At 36.7% G+C, this 22,644-nt stretch overlaps 2 protein-coding genes across 2 annotated transcripts; both read left to right on the forward strand.

Annotated features, from left to right (window-relative positions):
• Nucleotides 1–2,446: 2,446 nt before the first annotated feature.
• LOC105053806 (secretory carrier-associated membrane protein 4-like) lies at nucleotides 2,447–15,705 on the forward strand. The gene is made up of 12 exons (XM_010935099.4): nucleotides 2,447–2,598; nucleotides 3,420–3,530; nucleotides 3,599–3,661; nucleotides 3,917–3,950; nucleotides 4,065–4,187; nucleotides 7,243–7,305; nucleotides 7,384–7,477; nucleotides 7,843–7,888; nucleotides 7,973–8,040; nucleotides 11,034–11,082; nucleotides 11,416–11,481; nucleotides 15,323–15,705. The coding sequence occupies exons 1-12, from the start codon at nucleotides 2,542–2,544 to the stop codon at nucleotides 15,353–15,355; spliced, it is 807 nt and encodes a 268-aa protein (XP_010933401.1). The 5' UTR covers nucleotides 2,447–2,541; the 3' UTR covers nucleotides 15,356–15,705.
• A 1,813-nt stretch (nucleotides 15,706–17,518) lies between these two features.
• LOC105053805 (phosphoribulokinase, chloroplastic) lies at nucleotides 17,519–22,072 on the forward strand. The gene is made up of 5 exons (XM_010935098.4): nucleotides 17,519–18,391; nucleotides 19,860–19,944; nucleotides 20,033–20,117; nucleotides 20,546–20,790; nucleotides 21,575–22,072. Exons 1-5 carry the CDS (start codon nucleotides 17,829–17,831, stop codon nucleotides 21,824–21,826), a joined length of 1,230 nt encoding a protein of 409 aa, XP_010933400.1. The 5' UTR covers nucleotides 17,519–17,828; the 3' UTR covers nucleotides 21,827–22,072.
• Nucleotides 22,073–22,644: the final 572 nt, after the last annotated feature.

Raw genomic sequence — 22,644 nt, forward strand, 5'->3', positions numbered from 1 at the left:
TACATATACATACACATACATATATATATATATATATAATTAAACTCAAAAACTTTAATTTTGATTTAATAATGACTCCTCTGCATCCACAAAAATGATACCTAATCTCTGAGTACCTCAAGCTCCGAAATCTAGCCTCAGTTTGCAGCCCCACAATGCTATCATGAAACCGCACACATCCACATAGTAAGTTACTCAGAAAAGAATGACAAATCAAATTTTTCTTGGAGATACTAGACCTAGATGCATATGCTTGAAATTTAATAGCTTGTATCCATATTAACTTTCTCAGGTACGTCATGGACATGTGGTACTGTACAACATGAAATACCCATTTAAGAAAGTCAATGCCTAAAATACTATATCCAATATCCAGAAAAGCAATCTAGTTCTAGTTATTTAGGTTCTCAAAAAGAAAATCGAAATATTGAAACCCCTACAAAACAATTGCAAAATATAAATATAATACAACATATTCACAAAATCATGCACAAACTTTACAAAATTCACAAAATCATGGTTAAATCACCACTCAAATTATCAAGAATTTCTCTAATTATTCACGGAGTAGTCGTTGCTGAATTATCAATGAAACATCTTTGAATAATTGAATCATTAACAAAATATTCAGCAATCTATCAAATTTATGAACTGTAATGAAACTATTCACAACCCAAACACTATACGTAAATTAAATAATCTATCTTAGTTGTTATCTGAGGATTCATATGGGCATGAATTTATTTAGTTCCATATCCATTATTTGTTATGAAGATCTTGGATACTTATATGGGATCAAAAAATCCAACTAACACCTTTCGACTGGTCTTTTTGGATAAAATTCTGGATTACTATAAATGAAATCAGAGCCGATCCAATCCATGGCTTTTATGGACCGAGGACTTAAACAGAGAGAGTATGTGAGACTAAAGGGAGTATATGTAGATCTGTGTGGATGTGTACTTAATCTCATATTGATTATTTATTGAAAAGATCTTGGATACTTACATAAAGTCGAAAAACCTAACTAACATTTTCTAGCTAATTTTTTTGGGTGAGATTCTTGATTGTTACATGTTGTTTTGATGATTATTGTTCTAATTGCCTTATCATGCTTGTCTTCTAGGCACTAATGCAAAATTTTTGGCAAGTGCGCACTTTTCTCCGATATCTAGTTTTTTGATTTCTCCCATTTCATGATTTCAACTTTAAATATAGTCAATTGTTCCCCATCTATATAAAAAAAAAAGGTTGAAAATGTCCACTTCCGTGGGCAATAGTTGGAATTGATCTCCTATTTGCCATCATACGGACATAGTTGGCAGGGTTCAATCCCATCTTTCCCTGTTCAACAGGTGGGCAATAGTTGGAATTGATTAGAAAAATTTTGTTGTTTTATTTTATTCACCAGAATGATATATATATATATATATAAGTGTACAAAGATCTAGAAAATTAGAATCCTATGATTTCAATGCAAAAAATAAAGAGAATCAGGACACACCATGATTGTAGTATATATTGCAGAATCTTCTTGATACTTCTTAATATGGTATATTAGCTAAAAATCTTTCTTGATATTTTTTTAATATATTATAATATTCTCTAATATGGTATATCAACTAAAAATCTCTTCTATATTTTTTGATATTTTATGATATTCTCTAATATCTGCTGAAGATTTTTTATAATATTCTCTGATATTTTCTAATAGCAACCAAACTTGCTACTTCTTAGTTAGATTAATCATGGAATTAACTATGTAAATATTTGCAAGTTTTTTTTTTTTTTTTTTGATACAGCAGTCTGAATTATTATATTTTGTATTAAAACATCGGTATTTTTTAATATGTACAAAACGATACCAGGAAACCTCTGTTTATTCAAATAAGACCTTTTCATTGGTCTCACTTCTGTTTATTCAAAGAGTTACTAGATGTAGATAGGATCCCCAAATCTAGACCTTAAGCCCTAATGAATCAAGATTTAGCGTTTAGGACTTTAACCAAACGTCCTGAAACCCAACTTATATCAGTACCAGCCAAAGAGTTATCAACTTAGACAGGCCCACCAAATCCAGACGTCCTAACGAATCAAGGTTTTTGAGGGTAGCATTAAAGTTTACTATTGAGGGTCTAAAGAAGGAAAAAAAAATTAAAATTTTTTCTTTTTTTGCTCCTCGATCGAAAGCCAGGTTTCCTTACGTAGAAGCGCCTTTTTCGCTTCAAGATTTAAAGAAAGGAATGAATAAAAATGGAAAAGCCCGAGAAATCCGCTTGCTTGTTAAGGAGCCCGCATAAAAGTTTCGCGTCAGGGAATGATTCGAAATATCCCTCCGAATTCCGATCCCGTCGGCATTTATGTACCGTGGCGAGTGTTAAGTGGCACGTAAATTGTCGTCTTCGTCTTTCCTCGTTTCTTGGACTCCCGTCGTCTTCATTCACTTCGTCTTCTCGTTGCGGTGAAAAGAAAAAGGGGAAGACAGAGAAAGGTTTGAAGTCCACTTCCCATCCGCTCTTCCCTCCAAAAGTCAAGTAGACTATGGCGCACCGCGACGATCCCAACCCCTTCGACGAAGAAGAAGTCAATCCCTTCTCCGTAACGCCACCAGCCCCTTTTCTCTCTATCTAAATAAATATCCATTTCCCTCTCTCTCTTTTGAATTCTTCCCCTGTTTTATATATGATCTTTCTTTAAATTTTTTATCTACAATTACCGATTTTCTTGCATATATTCGGCGAATCGATACAAATGGGAATAAATTGATAAAATATTCCTGGAAAAAAGATGCTATCACTCCCACTTATGGAGTCTTGTATAGAATATAAATATCGATCCAGTTTCTACCTATTATTATGATATTACGATCAGATTGTGGACCCAAAAAAAAAAAAAAAAAAAGAAAACTCAGGATTACGTCTGCTCTTTATGAATGAGATAAAGACAGAATAATCTGGAGCAGTATAGAATTTCCTTTTTTTTTTTTATTGGTCTAAATTTGATCTTGACCTCTGTTTTCGACTCGGGCGGTTGGATGTACTCATTGAAAAATCCTGAAGGAAACCCGAGCGTAAAACGGAACATAGAACACTAATCCTCACCATACTTAGGGTGATAGTACGGTTGCCATGCAGTTTTGATCGGTGGAATATGTTGGTGGGGCTGGGATTCTAGATATTCTTGATCGAAGAGTTCTTGATTAATACTAAACTATGTGGTTGTTTGACCTGTTATTGTGGGTATTCCCCCGCAAGAAACCCGTCCTAGTTGCCCCATTATTCGGGGAATTTCTGCAGGAATGTATAAACTAGTGCACCTTTACTATTTAATTTCAAAATCTTCTTTTTCATTGTCTGAGATTTTTTTTTTTTTGTTAATTTCGATTCTTGTAACGGGGAAGCTTCCTTTTTGCATTGCAGAAGCGTGCAGGTCCTGGATCAAAATTGCATTTCCCTTCACTGTCATCTCTGCCTCTGGGTTTTGGCAATAAACATGATGCTACTGTTGACATGCCACTGGAGACAATGAATGTATGAGATGCTGTTTCATAGGTTTTTGGTGTTAACTTATTGGTTGAGCTGAGTGTTGGTCTGTGTAGGATAAAAAGAAGAAGGCAAAAGAACTTGCAACATTGGAAGAGGATCTAAGAAGGAGAGAAACGGTTAGCCTATGACTAATTCTTTACCAATTCCATTCTAAATCATTAATTCCATTTTCATTTCCATCAGTCTTCATCCATTTCGTTTTGCTTCATTTTTATTATTAAAATAAATCCATAAAAAATCAGTGTTATACGTAGTTGAAAATATCAGATTGTTATCGAGCTTTTGCTTTCTTTGCTCCATTTCTTTTTGATATAATTTGCATTACATTATCTTGGTTAAAAGTTAAAAAGACATTCTGTGTGCTATTTCAGGACATTAAACGCAGGGAGGATGCTTTATCACGTGGTAGGTTCTGAAGTTTCTAAAAAATTTATGCATTCATAGGACTGGTCTAGAGTAGGCACTTCATTTGATCATGGTTTATCAGTGGTAATATGTACCTGTATTTTGTCAACACAGGTGGTGTTTCTATGGAGGAGAAGAACTGGCCTCCATTTTTCCCAATCATTCATCATGACATAGCTAAGGAAATACCAACACATGCTCAGAGGTTGCAATATCTGGCTTTTGCAAGCTGGCTGGGTATGGGATTTACTTTATGCTTTGCCAAACAGGTCTTCACTCCATATTTTTGACTGAAGTATATGACACTTTTGTATATTCAGTTACTCTTTAGTTCTTTTTGACTCTTTCCTGAAGAAGTGTTTTCAAGGTATTCTTGCTTTCTTCTTCATTAAGGAAAAAAGCTACTATATATGGGTATTTTGCTTATAGAGCTGCACAGCATGATAATTATAGACTTTGTTTTTTTATAACTTAAATCAATTCTTACATTTTACATCCAGCTTTCCTATTATTATGTCTATATATACTGAACTATTTTGATTTATTAATTGCTCAATTAACCAGGATTTTCTTATGATTGTTTTAATAATATTCTTATCATTCTTTGATACCCTGATTGATAGATGCCACTCTAGCATTCCTTTAATATTCTTGGATATTACTATCGGGCGGCATTTTAATATAGGCATGGGTAAGCAAATAAGTTTGAAATCCTGTTGTTAGAGCAATTTATTGGGAGATTTGGATAAAAAAACAGATGATGCATATTTGAAGATGCGTTTGTCAGGATGGTCAAATTTGTCAAGATGATAGTGTTGGATAGGACTTCTTTAAGTTCCTATTTATATATTTTTTTTAAATGATGATAGGAAGAATGTGACTAATCTCTCTTCTAGATTTGTTACACCTGAATCAACAAAAGCACTGTAGCCTTCTCGATTTTGGACATTTATCTCGATGCAAACTCTGTATGTAGATCCTTGGTATATTAAGAGAGATATTTGCGATGCTACTTGGCTTAGTAAACCAGTGTACTTTGGTTGCAATGGAAACAAAATTTTCAACAAGATCAAGCTTTTTGCATTAGTGGATGGACTTGCTATGTGGAAGATGATTAAACTATAACCTTGGATCAGAAGGGTTCCATAACCCTCTCGTTTTAACAGTTGATTCACTTTGGTGATTTTCCACGCTTAGCTTAGCTTTTGATGGTGGTGAGTGGTATCCTTCTAGCGATAGTTTGCATTGCTAAAGTTGGGATTTAACCAATGGTTTTTATGCAAGGATCTTTACCATTTATCACTTGATTCTAATCTTTAGCAACCGGTGGAAGATTTTTTTTCCTTGTTGAATCGTGTCGAACTTGCCTGTTTGGAGCATACTAAACTGGATTGATCGATTATCTGCATGGTTTGAGGTATCAGAGGGAGAGGGAGGATAGAGGAGGAGAGAGAGAGAGGGGGGGGAGGGAGGAAGGGAAGGAGAGAGAGGGAGAGGGGGGAGAGCAGTCGAGAGAGACGGGCTCGAAAGCCCACTCGGCTTGTCGACAGGTGTTGTCCTCATTTTTTATCTCAAAATAGGGGAATCCTAATTTTTTTTCTGATTTTTAGTTCAAATCACCAAAAAATATTTAGTAATTGGTATGTCTTGGAATGACATACGGTATGGAGTGTAATATACCGTATCGGTCGTAAACTGGTATGAGCCTTGGTATTGGTTCGGTGAACATTGTTTTTTCCTTTCTATAGTTTATTTTTTTTGGTAAATAATTACTTGATGATGATAAATCATTTGTGTTCATAATTTCTTCATGGTTTAAGAAAGTCCACTACTCACCTTGGTCCTATATGTGTGAATTGATTGATGAGGCACATGGAAGAAGGTTGCCAATGCTTCTCAAATACAGCAAGTGATGCAGTCAGGTTACAGATGGTAGGTATTATGATCAGTTGGATCACGCAAAGCCTCATCGGAAACAGTGGATTCATAGCCGGTTTCCTAAACGATCTAATGTTCTTTTTCTTGTCATGAGCAACCATGCTCCCTCATGGGATTCAAGGGTTTTTGGTCAAAAAGTCCTGTAGATTTTTCATTAAAGAGAGTATAGTTTTTTGCCTAACAAGTATAGTGCTTCGCAAGTATCATAGAGATTAACTAGTGTTCTTGTGCTTATACAAATGTAAGCAGAATTTTCAAGAAGGAAAAATATGGAGGTTTATTTGCATTGATGATTAATTGGGTTTGCCTGACTTCATCTGATTTTCTAGCTATTAAACCACTTCATTCTATGCATCTTAACTATGGGAGCATACTTGATTGTACCTTCATACCAAACCATGATGGAAAGGCCTTTATCTTGCTTTAGTATTATGGGATGCATGTATTTTGGGTCCGAAAGTAACTTTTCTCTATTAATTCGGTGGTAGGAGCTTCATTTTGACACTCAAAGGAATAGGGAATAATGATGTTATCCACCCTCTAGAGGACACATTAGGTAGTTTTTCCTTGTGGTTGGCAGAACTCCATATGATTTGATGGCTGATGCTGATGAATACTGCCACATATTCTGTAGTTCTGTCTCTTTCATATTACAAGGATGTGCTATTGATGCTGCCTTGTGGCAGTATACTGAACATGGGGTATGTGCTTTTTATTTTTAGGAAAAGCTTCAAAATATTTGGACAATCATGTATCTACACATCTAGTAACCACATGTCCTACTTGGCATTTGTTTTTAGTTCAAAATTGTGCTACTATAGGCAATTACATTGCTTCTTGTCTGTGGCTCCTCCTTATTTTTCATGCCCATTTGTTAGTTCCATGTGAACTTGTTATTTAGTATCCATTAATTGCCATTCTTCTGGGTAGGTTCAGTTGATGGAAATCTGAAGGACTTTGATTTTAAAATGCTTCAGTTTTGTCTTATTAGTAATTTAGTTACGTATCTTGCATACACTTTATTTACTTCACGGAATAGTATTTTCATTTCATTGGGCTAATCTCTTGTGACACTTCCACCTGTTTTTGGTGTCATTGTGTAGTTTGAGTTGCTCTTTGAAAAATGCCTTTCCAGACCATTGTGGTGCTAGTAAGTTGTTGATCTTCATTGTTTTTCGGGAATAGGTCTTCTATAAGTATATAAAGCCTTATGGTCAAACTTGTGAACATATGGGTGTTTAAAGGTCTATTGCACAATCATGGTTCACATATGCTATCAATGCACTGCATTAATATTATGCCATTCTTCTACCCATTATAATTCATGAGTACATTTACATCCTGGTACTTTCAGGGATAGTTCTTTGTCTTGTATGGAATGTCATTGCAGTGATTGTCTGTTGGATTAGAGATGGAGGTAAGCTTGAGAATCCCAGTCTTGTGCATTTCTGCTGTACTCTTCCTTATAGGTTAACTTTACGTTTCCTATCTACAGGTGTTATAATTTTTTTCCTTGCAATCATTTATGCTTTACTTGGATGCCCTCTTTCATATGTGCTCTGGTACAGGCCTCTTTATCGTGCAATGAGGTAGGCTGTTAGAAGTTACTAGTGTCAGATTGATTATACTTCCAATTCTTGTTTTTGATGTTGAATTCTACATTAGATTTTCATGGTTATATTATGTGAAGCCAAGCTTATAGAAATTGAGGATTTATCTTGGCTAAAGGGATCTATTCCTGCTAGTGATATTGCATCTATTTGGTAAATGACGGAAAGAATAGACAGGTTTGTTTAAATCCATGCATGCACACACACTAAATGAAGTTTTGGTATTAGTAAGTAATGGAACATCTGATTTTGGTCTTGATTGCTTGGCTTTATGTTGCACTGTTGCATAAATTTACAGGAGTTTATTCAATCAGTTGTTGCCTATTTGTTGTTTTTCTAATCAGGACTGATAGCGCATTGAAGTTTGGCTGGTTTTTCCTTGTGTACCTGGTAACTCCTATTGATGACATCTTGTGAACCATCAACTCATTTGGCCCTTGCTCATCTTTTTTGCTCATGTTGTCATTGGTGCAGTTCCACATTGGTTTCTGTATCTTCGCTGCAATTGCTCCTCCAATTGCATTTCAGGGAAAGTCATTGACGTAAGTCATCCTGCTAATTTTTGATTTTCATAGTGAAGCAGTTTTAGTTTGGAATATTTGCTGAATACTTTCATCAAAAAATCTGTTATTTTATAGATTTTGAATTTTATTTCCCACCTGATTTAACAGAGTAATATGGAAGCAAATATATTTTCACAACAGACCACAACTTATTCATCAAACCCATTGCTTTTTTTAAAAAAATACTAATTCCATGATTGTTGTTGTATTAAAGAACATTGGTATCATTTGTTTGTAAAAGCCTCTTTTAGATCACATTCTAATAGATTGAGAGCACTATAATTACAGCATGTTCTTTTACATTGGTCCTGAACCATGATACAGTTCCATACTATGCAATGCTGTGCTAGTCACATGCCACATGCCAGGTTCATTGGAAGGGGGTGAAAAAAGAGTGTGCCTGTGCTGAGTGTCATGCATTGGTATGGACAAGTGTCTGTGCTAGGTATTTATCCCTTGTACCATGCTCATGTTTGGCAGTAGGTATATAACATATAATACACAATGGTGCAAATTGACAACTAATTCCCTCAAATGCAAGAGAGAATGATCCACGTGCTTATTTTCATGTGTCTCTTTATATCAAGGTTTTAAGTTTCGGGAGGGACTGTACTGAATTTGAACCATCAGTTTTGGGCTTTGGTTTGGCTGAAAATATGGGTTTCTGTCCAGTTTCAGTAGTTTTGGCTGAAATTAACTGAAACCCGCCATACATGCTTTTTCTATTTCTTTTCTTGATGTTTCAATCAGATTGGGGCCATTTCTTTATTTATTTTGGGCTAAATAGTATCATTTTTTGATGGCTTCTTTCTTTTATTTAGTTAAATGAAGGAATCAGTAACAAAGATAACTGAGCTAAGGCTTTTGAAGAGGCCTTTATTATAATATTTAATATAGAATATTGTGAATAACTAAACACAATGCATGTCACAGAAGTAACATCTTTTTCCATATAAAATAAAATATCATTCTGTGGTACATATGTGAGATTAAATAATCACTTAGCCTCAAAATTATGAGAAAGAAATGCCTGAATTAGATATATTTGTGAGTTCTCCTAAAAATTGACAAAAAATATTGGAAGATGCTAGGTGCTAAAAATATAATTGTTACATATAATGACTTTCAAAGAATTGAAGTTCAAGAAGTAAATTCAATATATGAAATGTTTTCAGTATATTATACTCATACAATTAATGAATTCCACTTATATGAAATATCAACTTTAACCTAGAATTATCAAAATTTCTCCTATATGTGACACAATATTACCCCAAAATATTTTAGAATTAGTTTTCTTGGGTTCTTGTATTGTCCTTTTGTCGTCGAGCTATTTGGACTTCTCTTTTTATTTGATTTTAGAATTGAGAGTGGAACTTCTGAAATTACTAAAAATTGCCAAAATTGAAACTCCAGACCTGGGCAAAATCAAAACTGAAATATTCCTGATCCATCTTGATTTGATTGGTCTATATTTAGTAATCCCCCTAACACTTTACAAGTCTTGTTGAGACAGAAATTGAAACCGAATGTTCAAACCTACCTTGGTATAAATTTATCCTCCTATTTATTTGCTGAATGGTTGCTCATTAGTAAAGAACTCAATGAGACATGACTTGGTACAAATGAACTAGAATAACTTGGATCAAGAACAACCGTCACTGAGTTTTTGACTTTGTGATTTGATACATAATATAGAGGTTTCGGTCAAGATTAACCAAACTAGTGCCAAGACTTGTGCTGGCCAGGTACTAGGTCAATACGATACAAGTAATTACCATACCAGCATGGTATGCTTGACCATGCTAGTTGGGCTTTGCTCCATGCAAAAAATCCTTCTATATGTCTTCTTGTTATTCTCTCAATTGAGAACTAACGGGGAGGGGGCAAGAGAGAGGGGTACCTGATGGCAATGGTGCCAAGGCCAAGATACTTGGGGGCCTTCGAGGGCTTGCCCATAATCATCATCGTTGGTTGAATAGGCCAAAGATGTGGTGGAGGCGGAGGAAGTTGTGGTTGTAGGAGGGGATGTGGAATGGCAACAAAGGGCCCAGTGAAGTTTGAGGTTGGGGAACATATAAAGGGAAAACCCTTGGACCATTTGAAGTAGTTGAAACTGCTCAGAACTGGGCGAAAGTGTGTCGGTTCAGCCTGATTTGGGGCTGTTCAGCCTTTGCCCAAATTGGAAGGGCAAACCATCCTGGTTCCACCTCTGTTTGGTATGCTCCGAACTGGCTGGTTCGGGATCGTTCAGTGAATCCTAGTGAGGTAGACTTGATCTCTTATATCCTTAGTGATAACTGATGAGATCCCTTATGAGTGCGGGCAATAGCACGTCCATCGATCAGCCACAGAGTGCCATTCGCAAATTTGAATTCTGGTTCATGAGAAGCACCTGTTCAGTGTAAGTTTGGCCCACAACTGAGTAAATTTTTTGAGCCACAACTTGTATGTGTCTGGTATATAGAAGATAGTATTGTGTATTAGATTTGTGGACAGTTGGCATGTGATACAACAGTCACCAGATGAACATTTTTTTCTAAAGCATGCACTTGCTCGAGCACATTATACTATTGAAAGATGATTAATTTTATGGAACCTTCTTAATCTTTTTTTCACTGGTCATTTTCTGTTTAAAGTGTCAAAAGAAGAAAGGAAATGAAAACATAGAGAAGATAGACTTACAAAGATGATTAGCTTTATGGAATCTTCTTAATCTTATTTTGACTGGTCATTTTCTGTTCAAAGTGTAAAAGGAAGAAAGTAGGAAGATGAAAACAGAGAGAAGATAGCCTTACAAAGAGAGTGGTTTTCTGTTTTGTTATGCAAACATTAGCTTGTATAGTCTTTTGACACTAAATGTGCTTATGTGCCATTCTTCAGTTTATTTGTCGACGGTTTAATGCTATCTTATCTGGTGAAGATATGTTAGTCTTTGTGTTATTAATGGGAAGTTCTTTTTCTGCTATCAGGGGTATCTTGGCTGTGATTGATGCTTTGTCAGATCAAGTGTTGGTGGGGGTAAGTCATGGTACATGACTGAGTGCATAGCTGTTATTGTTTTCTTATGAATGTTATTCCAGCTGTAGAAGGTATGATGTTATTGAAAAACATAAGCCATGCAATTTTTTTCCTCTGAGCATGCCTATGGGCCTTATACCTGTAGCCTAAAGTAAAGTCTCATATATTTGTGATGTTGATTATTTGTGTCTATCATAATCTCGTTGGTCTTTGTACAATATAAAGAGCAACAAATTTTCATCTTATATGTGTAACTGTTAAATAAATTATCCTCTTTCTAATCAATTCATGTTTACATCAAATAAAGTTTTATCTTCCTTGCTGTGATTGCAGATCTTTTACTTGGTTGGATTTGGCTTATTTTGCTTGGAAACACTTGTAAGCCTGTGGGTACTTCAGGTTAGTGCCAAAACCTCCATTAGTTTTGTTAATGTATCAAGCCACACCCATGCACATATGTGAACATATCCACATGCATATATGTGTACATATATGTATGTTTATATGTACATGTTCATGTACATGTATATATGTATGTATCTTGGAGTGTTCTATTATAAATGCTTAAATTGCATATGGAAGTTGAGACACAACATACCATCCAATTGAGCTACAATCTCAACTTAAGCTATCTATCACATGCACAAGGAGAGAGCAAGAGTTCAGGAAGGAAGCAGAACCTAACATGCACCTAGCATGGAATAGGGAAGGGAGGGAAACCGAATCTCTGTCTCTTTAACTGTCTAAAATGTCTTTTGGAAGGAAGAAAGGGAATTGGAATCTCCATGCAGATCATAAGTTTTCTGCTCAACAAGGCATAAAGAATGACGATAAGGAGAAATGATTTCCTAGTTGAGCGCTTTTTCCCTGTGTCCTAACAACATTTAGCAAGGAAGCACAGGGCTTGCTTCCTAAGGAAATGCATGTAGGAGAAGTGACCAAATGTACTTGCATGAAATGGAGACCAAGATATCTGCCTCATTAATCTTGTTCTTTCCATGTCCCTCTACTAATAGTACAATGATGAGCTTTTGCTTTGTACAAGCTTAATGATGGATGAGTTTAGAGAAAGACTGATTTCTTTGAAGTTAAAAGATGAAATTAGTAGGAGAGGTTTTTGCTTTTTTATACCTGTTCTAAGTATTGTAAGAGCATGGTTCAAAATAGTAGTATTGTTTCAGTGCATTAAGAAGTGTTCTGTATGCCTGTCGTTACAGTTCAGTTTCCACCAAACATGCAGAACTAAAAATAGGCCAAACCTGGCCAAACTCATGTCGGGTCTGTCTCCAGGTTGGACTATAAGACTTGGCTTACTGTAGGGTCCATGGAAAGGTTTGATGGTCACTTTTGGGTCTGTATCTGAACCAAGCCTGGCCTTGTCCCAGCCAACATTGGCCTAATTCTAAGCCTTGCCATTACTGAGGATTCACATCAAACGGAAGCAACCATCATTTGGCCATCTCCTAGCAGTGGGTGAGAGAGAACTACAAATGTCGGTGGTGATGAAGAAGCAGCAACCGATAAAGAAAGCAGCAACAAATGAATCCAGTGTTTTTAGTGGAGGGTGTGGAGAAGGGTCAAGAAGGGAGACAAGTAGAGGATGAAGAAGACCTCTTGCCTTGAGAATTTCAATGAAGAATTTAAAATTGTTTGGTTTTGTAGTAGATCAAGTTGGAGATCAAAGAAGAGAAGAGGGAGGGGGCAGTTGGAGAAACAATAAGATAGGGTTGGCAGTGGATAACGGAGAAGAGAAGGGGAAAAGATATGTAGAGAAGGGGTGGTTCAACTATCGAGAAAGGATAAAAGTGGGTTGGTAGTATAGGTTTTATTTTTTAGTTCAGGGGTTAATGTATACCTGTAATTTGCAAAAAAGTAAATGGAACCATTAGTATTAGACTAAATGCAGACTTATTTGAATCTGGGTTAGTGAGTCCAAGTCTGGCCCTTTGGATTCTATAAACACTCCAAATGCCACTTTCTCTGGCATGGGCTTATCGGACGTGAGCTGGACCTGGGTCCATTGACAACTCCAATGAAACTTTTTTGCAGAGTTGCTTTTGCTTCTGTTTCTTACAGATATAAGCTTTGAACTGTCTTTCGTTTATTCAGCAAAAAAAAACTATCTTTTGTTTCTACTGCACGGTGTTACTGCTCACTGTAAAGAGTTCTTGGTGTATTCATTCTTTTGCTTATCGTTTTGACATGTCAGATATTCAGGTTGTAATCAATATGATGCTGTGCACAATTACTAAATGCACAAGTCTACAAGATAGAGCATCTTATTTCATTCAGTCAACAATTAAGGAAAGTTTGGACAGTGTTGTTAAGATGATGGATTCCTTGGCATACACCTGAGCTATTATAGTAATTTCATTTTTATGTTTTTTCCTCTCTTTTTGTAATGTGCATCAGTATTCTAGATCGAAGCTGGTTTTGCTCTAGTTAGGTGTTTGTTGTCCAAGCAGGTTCTTTAGTTCTTACTGGCTAATAAATGCTTAAATAAATAGGCTCATGATTGCAATATATTTAACCAATTGTCACAATAGGATCAGGATGATGATTTACTTTGATTTTCTTCATTACTTATTTGATGGGCTTTGTGTACAATTTCAACCAAGTTGCAACGATCTTTTCAGTGCAGTGTATTGATATTTAGGACAAATGAACAATGTGACTATATTGTTCTTATGTCTTATATTTCTCAGTTTATCATCTCCCATTCTAGAAATTTTAGACCATTGCCTGTTTGATGGTCAAATAGGTTTCTATAATATCCCTTTATTTGGTGAAATGGTCAAATAGAAATTGCAAAATGTATAATCTCCCACTCAAGTAAATGTGGTAGAAACATGAAGATGGAGCAGTTGGTTTCAAGTGTATCAAAACATGACAGAAAACGATTAATAATCATACAGAAAATAGATTTTAGATATTTGGAAAATCATTTGGAATCTCCAGGTTCCCTCCTTATGGTGTGATTATGGTTATGTCGTCAGCCACATTTCTTATTGGTATTTATTATTGACTTTTCCTCATATGCTTCCAAATGTTGGGAAGTTGATCTAATTTGTTTCTCTTTAGGGATTTCTTGTGTTTGCATTTGATTCAACTTTTTGGCTGATAGTTTGTACTTTGTAGATGAATGCTATCCTTTATATTAAATATTCTTTTTCAGTTTTCATACAGAGATTTCCAAACCTAAGGGAATCTTAGGGCACTGCTCTAGTTGCATCGGCTATATATAACCAAAAAGGTAGGTCTTTTTACAAACCAGTTGGCCTTTAGGTTTTACCAGCTTCTCTCTGGTCAAAAAATTTCTTTGGCTTGGATCTCAACACTGTCTTGGGGGGTTGACATTAGGTTAAGATATATGGGATTAGACTTCTTGGTTAAGGTTCTTAGTTTTGATAATGCCTGATTGCATAAGAACCAGGAATTTCTAGCAACACGGATTTTGCTGAACTTCTTGTTGCCTTGGATGCATTTATAAAATTCTACTTTTTGAACTCAAAGATGCTGTAACTGGCCGTGGATGGTTAGGTTTGGAGCAGGTTGGGTGCATAAATGTTTCTTTTTCATTGGCAATCTTGTGACTCTTTGCACATATGTGTTGGCAGCAGTGCAATCTTGCCCTGAATTTCTACCCTTTGCTGTTGTCATATTTGATTTTTTTGCTTCTTTTGAGGTCAGGCCAACATCAGTGTCCATAGTTTTTTTGTTTTCTTGACAACATTTTTTCATATTACTGATTATAAATGGATGATTTGTGCTGATTAATCCTGTGTATCGTATATATATCAACTAATGTTGTGATCTTTTTATCCATCATTTTTTCTTTTTTTGAATTAACTGAATTATGCCAATTATATGCATGGCAAACAGGATCTTGAAACCTCTTGCTATAAATTTGATTTTCAAGTTAGGGTATTTGATTGGTATGTTAGGTAGATTGATAATGCTCTATGGTCAACACTAATTTTGTTGAAAACCAATGTTTAACTGTCGGGCATCAGCATGCCAGCGCTTGCGCATCTTTGCACTGTGAATTCTAAGTGAAACTATTAACGAAATCATGCTTGTATATAATTACACACATAGACCATTACATGAGAGTGTATTTAATTGGGAACAATCTGGACTGCATTCTTATAAGCATTTAGATATATACTGGATCATTTTTGACTGTTGCTATATGTTTACTTGGTTCCCTGACAGCAGTTGGCTGTTTTGCTGTATGCAGAAAGTTTACATTTATTTCAGAAGGCAAAAATGAAGATGGTGCTGGGAGCAAACATGAAAACCTTTGATTCATTGTCCTGATGCTGGAGCTGTCTACACTTCATGCTTGCTTATACTCTCTCTCTCTCTCTCTCGTTCTCCATTTTCGTTTTGCCATTTTTCAGAAAAAAAATTGTTGCTTGATGAAGAGGGTGCCGATGCTTGGGAAAGTAGAAAACAATTCCAATTCTCCTGTTATTTTTCTGTGTCAATAAGTTCTGCTTTGCTTTTTGCCAAAGTTTTCCAGAAGTCGCGGGTTGAACTTAATGTCATCAATTTCCCTCCCTTTCTTTGGGATTGGGTGTTTTTATTTTTTGGTTTTTTGGATTGCAGCGGTTTGCTCTGGTTTTAGTTGCTTCAGTTGGAGGCTTATGAAGTGCGATTTGGGGCATACGTATGAAAGGCATGTGGATTGTATCAGGATCAATCATTGTCTCATTACTGGCTCTTTGGGTCTCCTTTTATGGCTTTATTAGGATCATCTTATTAGTCTGATACACGTTAGTGGCTTTCACGATTCTTTAACTAACGCCGGTAAAAGCAAAATCTATTACCAATATTACTATTGTCATTATCGTTGAAGGAAAATTATAATCATCAATAATACATTGCGATCATAGTTACGTTTAAATTAACAATTCTGATGAAAAGGTTAAAGGTGGGGGGGAGTTGGTTCCTTCCGTTTTAGTGAAAAATATAGAATGATCTTGAAGCTAAGGAAGACATCTGAGGCAGAAAGATGCCTTGAAATGTTTATGGAATGTAGGGGTTGGACGGCCCCATTGCGGAGGATGTGCTCGTTTCCTTGGAGCCTTCTTGAAATGTCGTTCCTAGGTATCACACGACACTATGGGGTTCGAGTTTCCTTTTTTTTGTGAAAAGCTTATTCCATAACCAAAAGAAAACTGTAACACTCACAAATACAATCCAAAAGGATTTATAGAAAACAAAAAGTAGAACCTGAACATCAAAACAGAATCCAAACCCAAAAGGAGATTAGATACATGTACAAAGCTTCGCCGAACAAAGTAATAGAACCCGCAACATGTGGCAAACAGGACTAAGAAAACAGTTTAAGCATTTGAGAAGTAATCCTGACGAAAAGAAGAGATAGGATGTTTAAAAACGCTGCTAAACCATAATGCACCCTCCTTAAATCTGAAGAGAGGTAAGAAACCTGCAGCCATATGTTTGCAGGAGTAACGTAATGAATCTTTTCCATCTATTATTTGTTGCGTGCACTTGAAGTGTGTCTGCAGACGTTTCTATATATCAACTAGAATTTGAACGGGATGCTGCTCGCTTGCACTTCCTAAAATGTTTGCTTTACTTAAAATTTAAGAAATTAACTGTCTGAATTCTTTTCAAATTAACTATACCACAGTTCACTTATTGCATCCATATTATCTCTAATGGTGTCAGGTTGTGTCTTTTGCTTGAAAGAATAATTGATTCTTTTTGCATCATCAACTGTGGGATCATGACTTGGAGCTGTAACAATGAGTTGTGTAGTATAGCAGGTCTCTTAACACACTGGCTATCACCTGCAGATTTGTAGGTCTCTTAAGCCATGGCATGTTTCAATCATCAACTCCGAGGTTTTTGTCTCTTACGAGAGACAAAAGATGCGTCACCTTCTCGTTTCTGGTGGTCAGGCCTTGCGTGCAAGATATGGAGACAGGGCTTTGGCCGGTCTAATCTTTTGCATGGCATTCAAGAGGTGAACGGATAATGTGTCGTCTCAACATTTGAGCTACTAGAAGAACTGGAAGGAGGCTAAAACTGTCGTGCCGCCATATTCCCATAAACCAGAATCCGTGACCACACAGCAACGAAAAGATGGTGACTTTGGGAGATGCCTACAGAGGAAGGATTGCAGCAAAGTATCCTGAGATGGTCAATTCTTCCTCGGCAGCTCTCGATCTCGATATCTATCGCCTAGGTTCATGGACCCTGTTCCTTCACTCCCACACCCTTCATTTCCTCATCTCCAACCAACCATCCTTCTATTGCCACGTGGCATGACCAAATCTAAACTGGTGAAATAACCACTAAGCTTTCTCCATGCGTCCCAGCCCATCACACACTTCACCCAATTAACAAGAACAATCATGCTACGATTGCATCAAAAAAAAAAAAACAAAAAAAAATCCAAATCGATGAGTATCACTAAAAACATTTACAGCATGGCAGAGAAAAATCTGAGGCCATAATAACAGCTTCTTGAGAAGAGAGCACGGAGCAGATAATTCAGTAGGAAACAAACTTTCAGTTACTCAAAAGAGAACGCCCCTTGAAATCATCAAAAATAAGGGAAGGCGCACCACAGCCCTCTTCCCTCATCTTCAAGTCCTCTTCTTCCTGCTGGTGTTCTCTCTCCACCGCTTCTTCCCTTCTCTTGGAGGAAAGCAGAACAGCAGACCTCAGCTGCCGCCCTTAAAAGAAGACACCAAATAGGCCCATCAAAGATGGCACTTTGCACAGTCAGCACCACTCCTTCCCTTCACTCCCCATTCTGCGTATCCAACCCAACAAAGACTTGCTTTGGATTCAGCCAGAGGCAGCAGGTCATCTTCTACACCAGTGGCAGGAGAAGCAGCAGGAGGGGAGGAAAGAATAATTCGGAGGTCTTCTATTGCTGTGCCGAGGCTAAGACTGTGGTGATTGGACTGGCAGCAGACTCGGGGTGTGGGAAGAGCACCTTCATGAGGAGGCTGACTAGTGTGTTTGGAGGGGCAGCGGAACCACCCAAAGGAGGGAACCCAGACTCCAACACTTTGATCAGTGACACCACCACAGTGATATGTTTGGATGACTACCACTCCTTGGACAGGACTGGGAGGAAGGAGAAGGGAGTGACAGCTCTGGACCCCAGAGCCAACAACTTTGACCTCATGTATGAGCAGGTGAAGGCCATCAAGGAAGGGGTGGCTGTGGAGAAGCCTATCTACAACCATGTAACTGGTCTGCTTGACCCCCCTGAGCTCATCCAGCCTCCCAAGATCCTGGTCATCGAAGGACTGCATCCAATGTGAGTTTCCCTTCGTTTATATGACTCCTTTTCTTTCTTTCCCTTTGTAAATGCGATTTCTTAGGTTCTTCTAAGTTTTCTGCACTTAATCATCCCATTCTGTTTATTTTCATCGTTTTGGTGGGTGAAAATTGTCCAGGAGACTATTGGCCGGCGATTGTTTGTAGTAAATTCCATACAGTTTAGAACTTGTGATATTTCCTAATTTATTGTTTATATTTTCTTTTCCTTCATGCATGCATGTGCACTAGTCTCTGACTCCTAATTGATGAGACTATACGAGTCTGTTACGTCAATAGTGTTTATTTTAATTGATGTAACTAACTGCAGGAGTGTTCAAATTCTGATCTATATATTATTCTTCCAAGTTATGGTAGTTAATGTTCATCCCTTGCTTTAAGGCGTTGCATATTTCCTCTGCTTCTATGATCATGTATTATTTGGGTGTCCATTCATGATTCGTGTTCCATTTTTCATGCGGAGATTTTTTTTTTTTTCTTGTTCTTGATTAACATTTCTTATCTTTTATATGAAGACCATTAGATAGATGAGTCATGCTATGTCATGATGTGAAGCTGTTTTTGCGTTATTTTTATGCTTTAACATGATGAACATTTTAGTTTTTATTTGTCTTAATTCCACCGTAAATGATTCAGACTGATATTCGATAAAATATTTCTTGAAACATATTTGATTCTTGACTTGATGAGAATGTTTATAATTATATTGTATGTTCTTCTGATATCTAGATATATAATTCTGTTATTTTTTGAGCTCGAGACAATCATCGACAAACTAGTAAACAAGCAAGCTGTTTATGATGAGTAACCTATTGGGCATAGTGTCTCCATATAGATGCCTCCTAAAAACGATTTGATACTGATGTTCAAATGAAAGGTGCACAGGAATGCGACACTTGTGCACTCTTCATTGAAGTGCTAGACATTTTTGCAAACATTTATGGAATTATCTCAATAATGAATATGTTAAGTAAATGTTCAGAGACAATGTCTAACACTGCAGCAACGTCACCAATTTTTTTAGAACCTACAAAAATGGGATACCCAATGTGCGCATACAAAAAATTTGGGCCAATAATTGTTGGTTTGGCAACTCCATAATCAACCAACTCCTCATGTTTGGCAACAAACCTTGTGAGTTGCCACAGACAAGATGATTGTTCATGCACACATATCGGAGCTAGCTATTGCATACCCTTTGCATTACAAAGATCAAGTCTTTGACTGAATTTCTAGAGGATCCCTTATATGTTTTATGATATCCAATTTGGGATGCTTGATTGAAACATTTCAGTCAGACCAACCAGAAGTATTTAGGCGATCCATAGTCCTGGTAATGAGATACACAGTTGTTTCTGAATCTTGGGGCAAAGCGATCTGATCCAGGCAAGCTGTTTCACGTAGTATGAAAGTTGACTACAATTCTTGATTTCTTTCTTTATCTTCAGGTATGATCCACGTGTGAGAGATCTCTTGGACTTCAGCATCTACCTGGATATCAGCAATGAGGTCAAGTTTGCATGGAAGATCCAGGTCAGTGACTGGAGCCCTAACTGATTTCATTACATATGATAATATAGCTGGCATGTCCTTGAACCAGATTTAATTTTGTGAATTGCAGAGAGACATGGCTGAACGCGGGCATAGTCTTGAAAGCATTAAAGCAAGCATTGAGGCTCGAAAACCTGACTTTGATGCCTACATTGGTACTTCTCATAGACAGCTCAATCTCTTTCTCTGATTCCTGGACTCCAAGTGCTTTCTTGCTTGCTTCAGATAAACTGAACTAGTTGTCATTATTGATATATTTTGAGCAATTTAATGTTAATGCGTCACCATCAAGTCAATGCCTGAGCCCTCATCATTAGTGATTTGTGATATATGCGGCAAATAGAACCTCACAAAATGGTCATTTCGATCACCTGGAAACTAAAGAGGCATAGTCAAGACTGTAAAAGTAGATGGCATGCTGTCATTTTCTTTGTGATAGAATTTTGAATATCAACAGAAAAGGTTAAAGATGATAATATATTTCAGGTTTGATCATAAGATAATATATATATACGTGATCTTGTTTATGAGCAATTTACTTTCTAGCATGGTCCTTTCATCACCAAATTGTCACCCTTTGCAGACCCACAGAAGCAATATGCTGATGCTGTGATTGAGGTTTTGCCAACCCAATTGATTCCTGATGACAATGAAGGAAAAGTGTTGCGGGTTCGCTTAATTATGAAAGAAGGGTTGAAGCATTTCAGCCCAGTTTACCTCTTTGATGAAGGCTCCACCATCTCTTGGATACCCTGTGGGAGGAAACTAACTTGCTCATACCCTGGAATCAAATTCTTCTATGGCCCAGACACCTACTTCTCCCATGAGGTAAATCTGGAGTCCTGAGAGCTAAAATCCAACACCCCCCCCCCCCCACCACCCAACCCCCACCCCAACAACACACACACACAAATCACCATATAAATATCTGACTTGTTTCAATTAACTTGCGAACCCATCAGAAAGTCACAAAAATGATGATTGGAAAACGAAATGAAATTCCTAGATAGATTTTGAACCATTTCTTACTCTTTCTGCAATGATTGATTCTCTATACATTATTTTTAGCATCTTGAAGTGCCAAAGGGTTCAGAAAGAGGAGAAAAGGATCCATTTTAATATGGTTAGAAGTGGAAAGCCAGCTGTGATAGCATATATAACTCTTAATAGAAATACATGGCAAAAAAAAAAAATCCATAAAGCTGATTCAAATAGATAAAAGGAAACTTTCAAGTTTAAGTTCTGCTTATTTGCATTTGAAGTTGGAGTGCTGAGGAGGTAGTGTTAAGCCCTTCAGTAAATTTAAATAATATTGGAGGCAGGCCTCCATAACTTCATGACAGAGCTTCATTTCCATTTATTGCAACATTTTTGTTAATATGATTAATTGCTTCCAAAATTGGGACAAATAAAGGTACAAGTGGTGAAATTGTTTCTCTTATAGAAATTCTCAGAGACATCAAGAACTAATCTGTAAGCTGGGCCATCTAATAACTAGAGTATAGAACTCTAATACACAACCAACTCACATGAATCAACATGGAGTTGGTTGGATGGTGGGATTCACAGTTTCTATATTTTATCAACCTCTTTTTGGATTTGGTTTCCATAGGTTTCAGTGTTGGAGATGGATGGGCAGTTTGACAAATTAGATGAGCTCATATATGTGGAAAGCCATCTTAGCAACATCTCAACCAAGTTCTATGGGGAGGTGACGCAACAGATGTTGAAGCATGCCGACTTCCCAGGCAGCAACAATGGGACTGGTCTATTCCAAACTATCATTGGTTTGAAAATAAGAGATCTATATGAACAGATTATCGCAGAGAGGGCAGCTGCTCCTGCAGAAGCAGCAAAAGTTTAGTAGTTCATATTTGCATAGTCAAATTCAAATTTTCTTTTCATATTTGGCCTCCTAAAATGACATAACTAGTATGTGCATCTCATGTAATTTATATACTATCTGTGACAAAAAAGCAGGGGGAAAGTAATGTGGCAAATCCCCATCTGATTGTAAGCATTGGGGTTTATCTGAATCCCCACTCCCTGAGTGAATTATTTCATTCTCAATCATGATTTCCTTAGAAATCAAATGCATTTTTCAGTAGAACTGTGTTATTTTCCACTAGGCCATGGTGATGGTTATTTTATAAAATATTTGTGCATGGTTGTATGATTAAAACAGTGTCTTTTCTTTCCAAATGCTTATCTGAAAGGATTTAGAAAAGCTTGCAGTGAAAAGAAGATAGCCTTTAATGAGAGTGGCTGCTGTACAAGAATCCTACTAAGAAGAAGGCTTGATGGTAATGGTTGTCCTTTCTTTTAACCATGTTGCACGGCTCCCAGAAATATTAAGTGATAAATCCTTTAATAAGAGCCAAAGCCACAGTTTACAAAAATTTTATTTTTCAACAGTAATGATGGGTCTATTTCTCAATCTTTCTGACTTGCTCCTACAGAACTAAGGATGGAAGGTTGAAAAAATCAGTTATTTATATAGAGTTAAGATTTGTTCCATATATTGCCTCTCCAACAAAAAAAAAAAAAAAAACCATGTCAAGCAGACTGGTCTGAAGAAAATCAGAAATACTTCCATCTTGTCCATACAATGTTGTAGATCTAATGTCCCCAGCAAGTCACAGAAAACAGGAGGTAAAAAAATAATTCTTAAGGATGGAACTT

This window comes from Elaeis guineensis, chromosome 11 (assembly GCF_000442705.2).
Source record: "Elaeis guineensis isolate ETL-2024a chromosome 11, EG11, whole genome shotgun sequence".
Lineage (NCBI taxonomy): Eukaryota > Viridiplantae > Streptophyta > Magnoliopsida > Arecales > Arecaceae > Elaeis > Elaeis guineensis.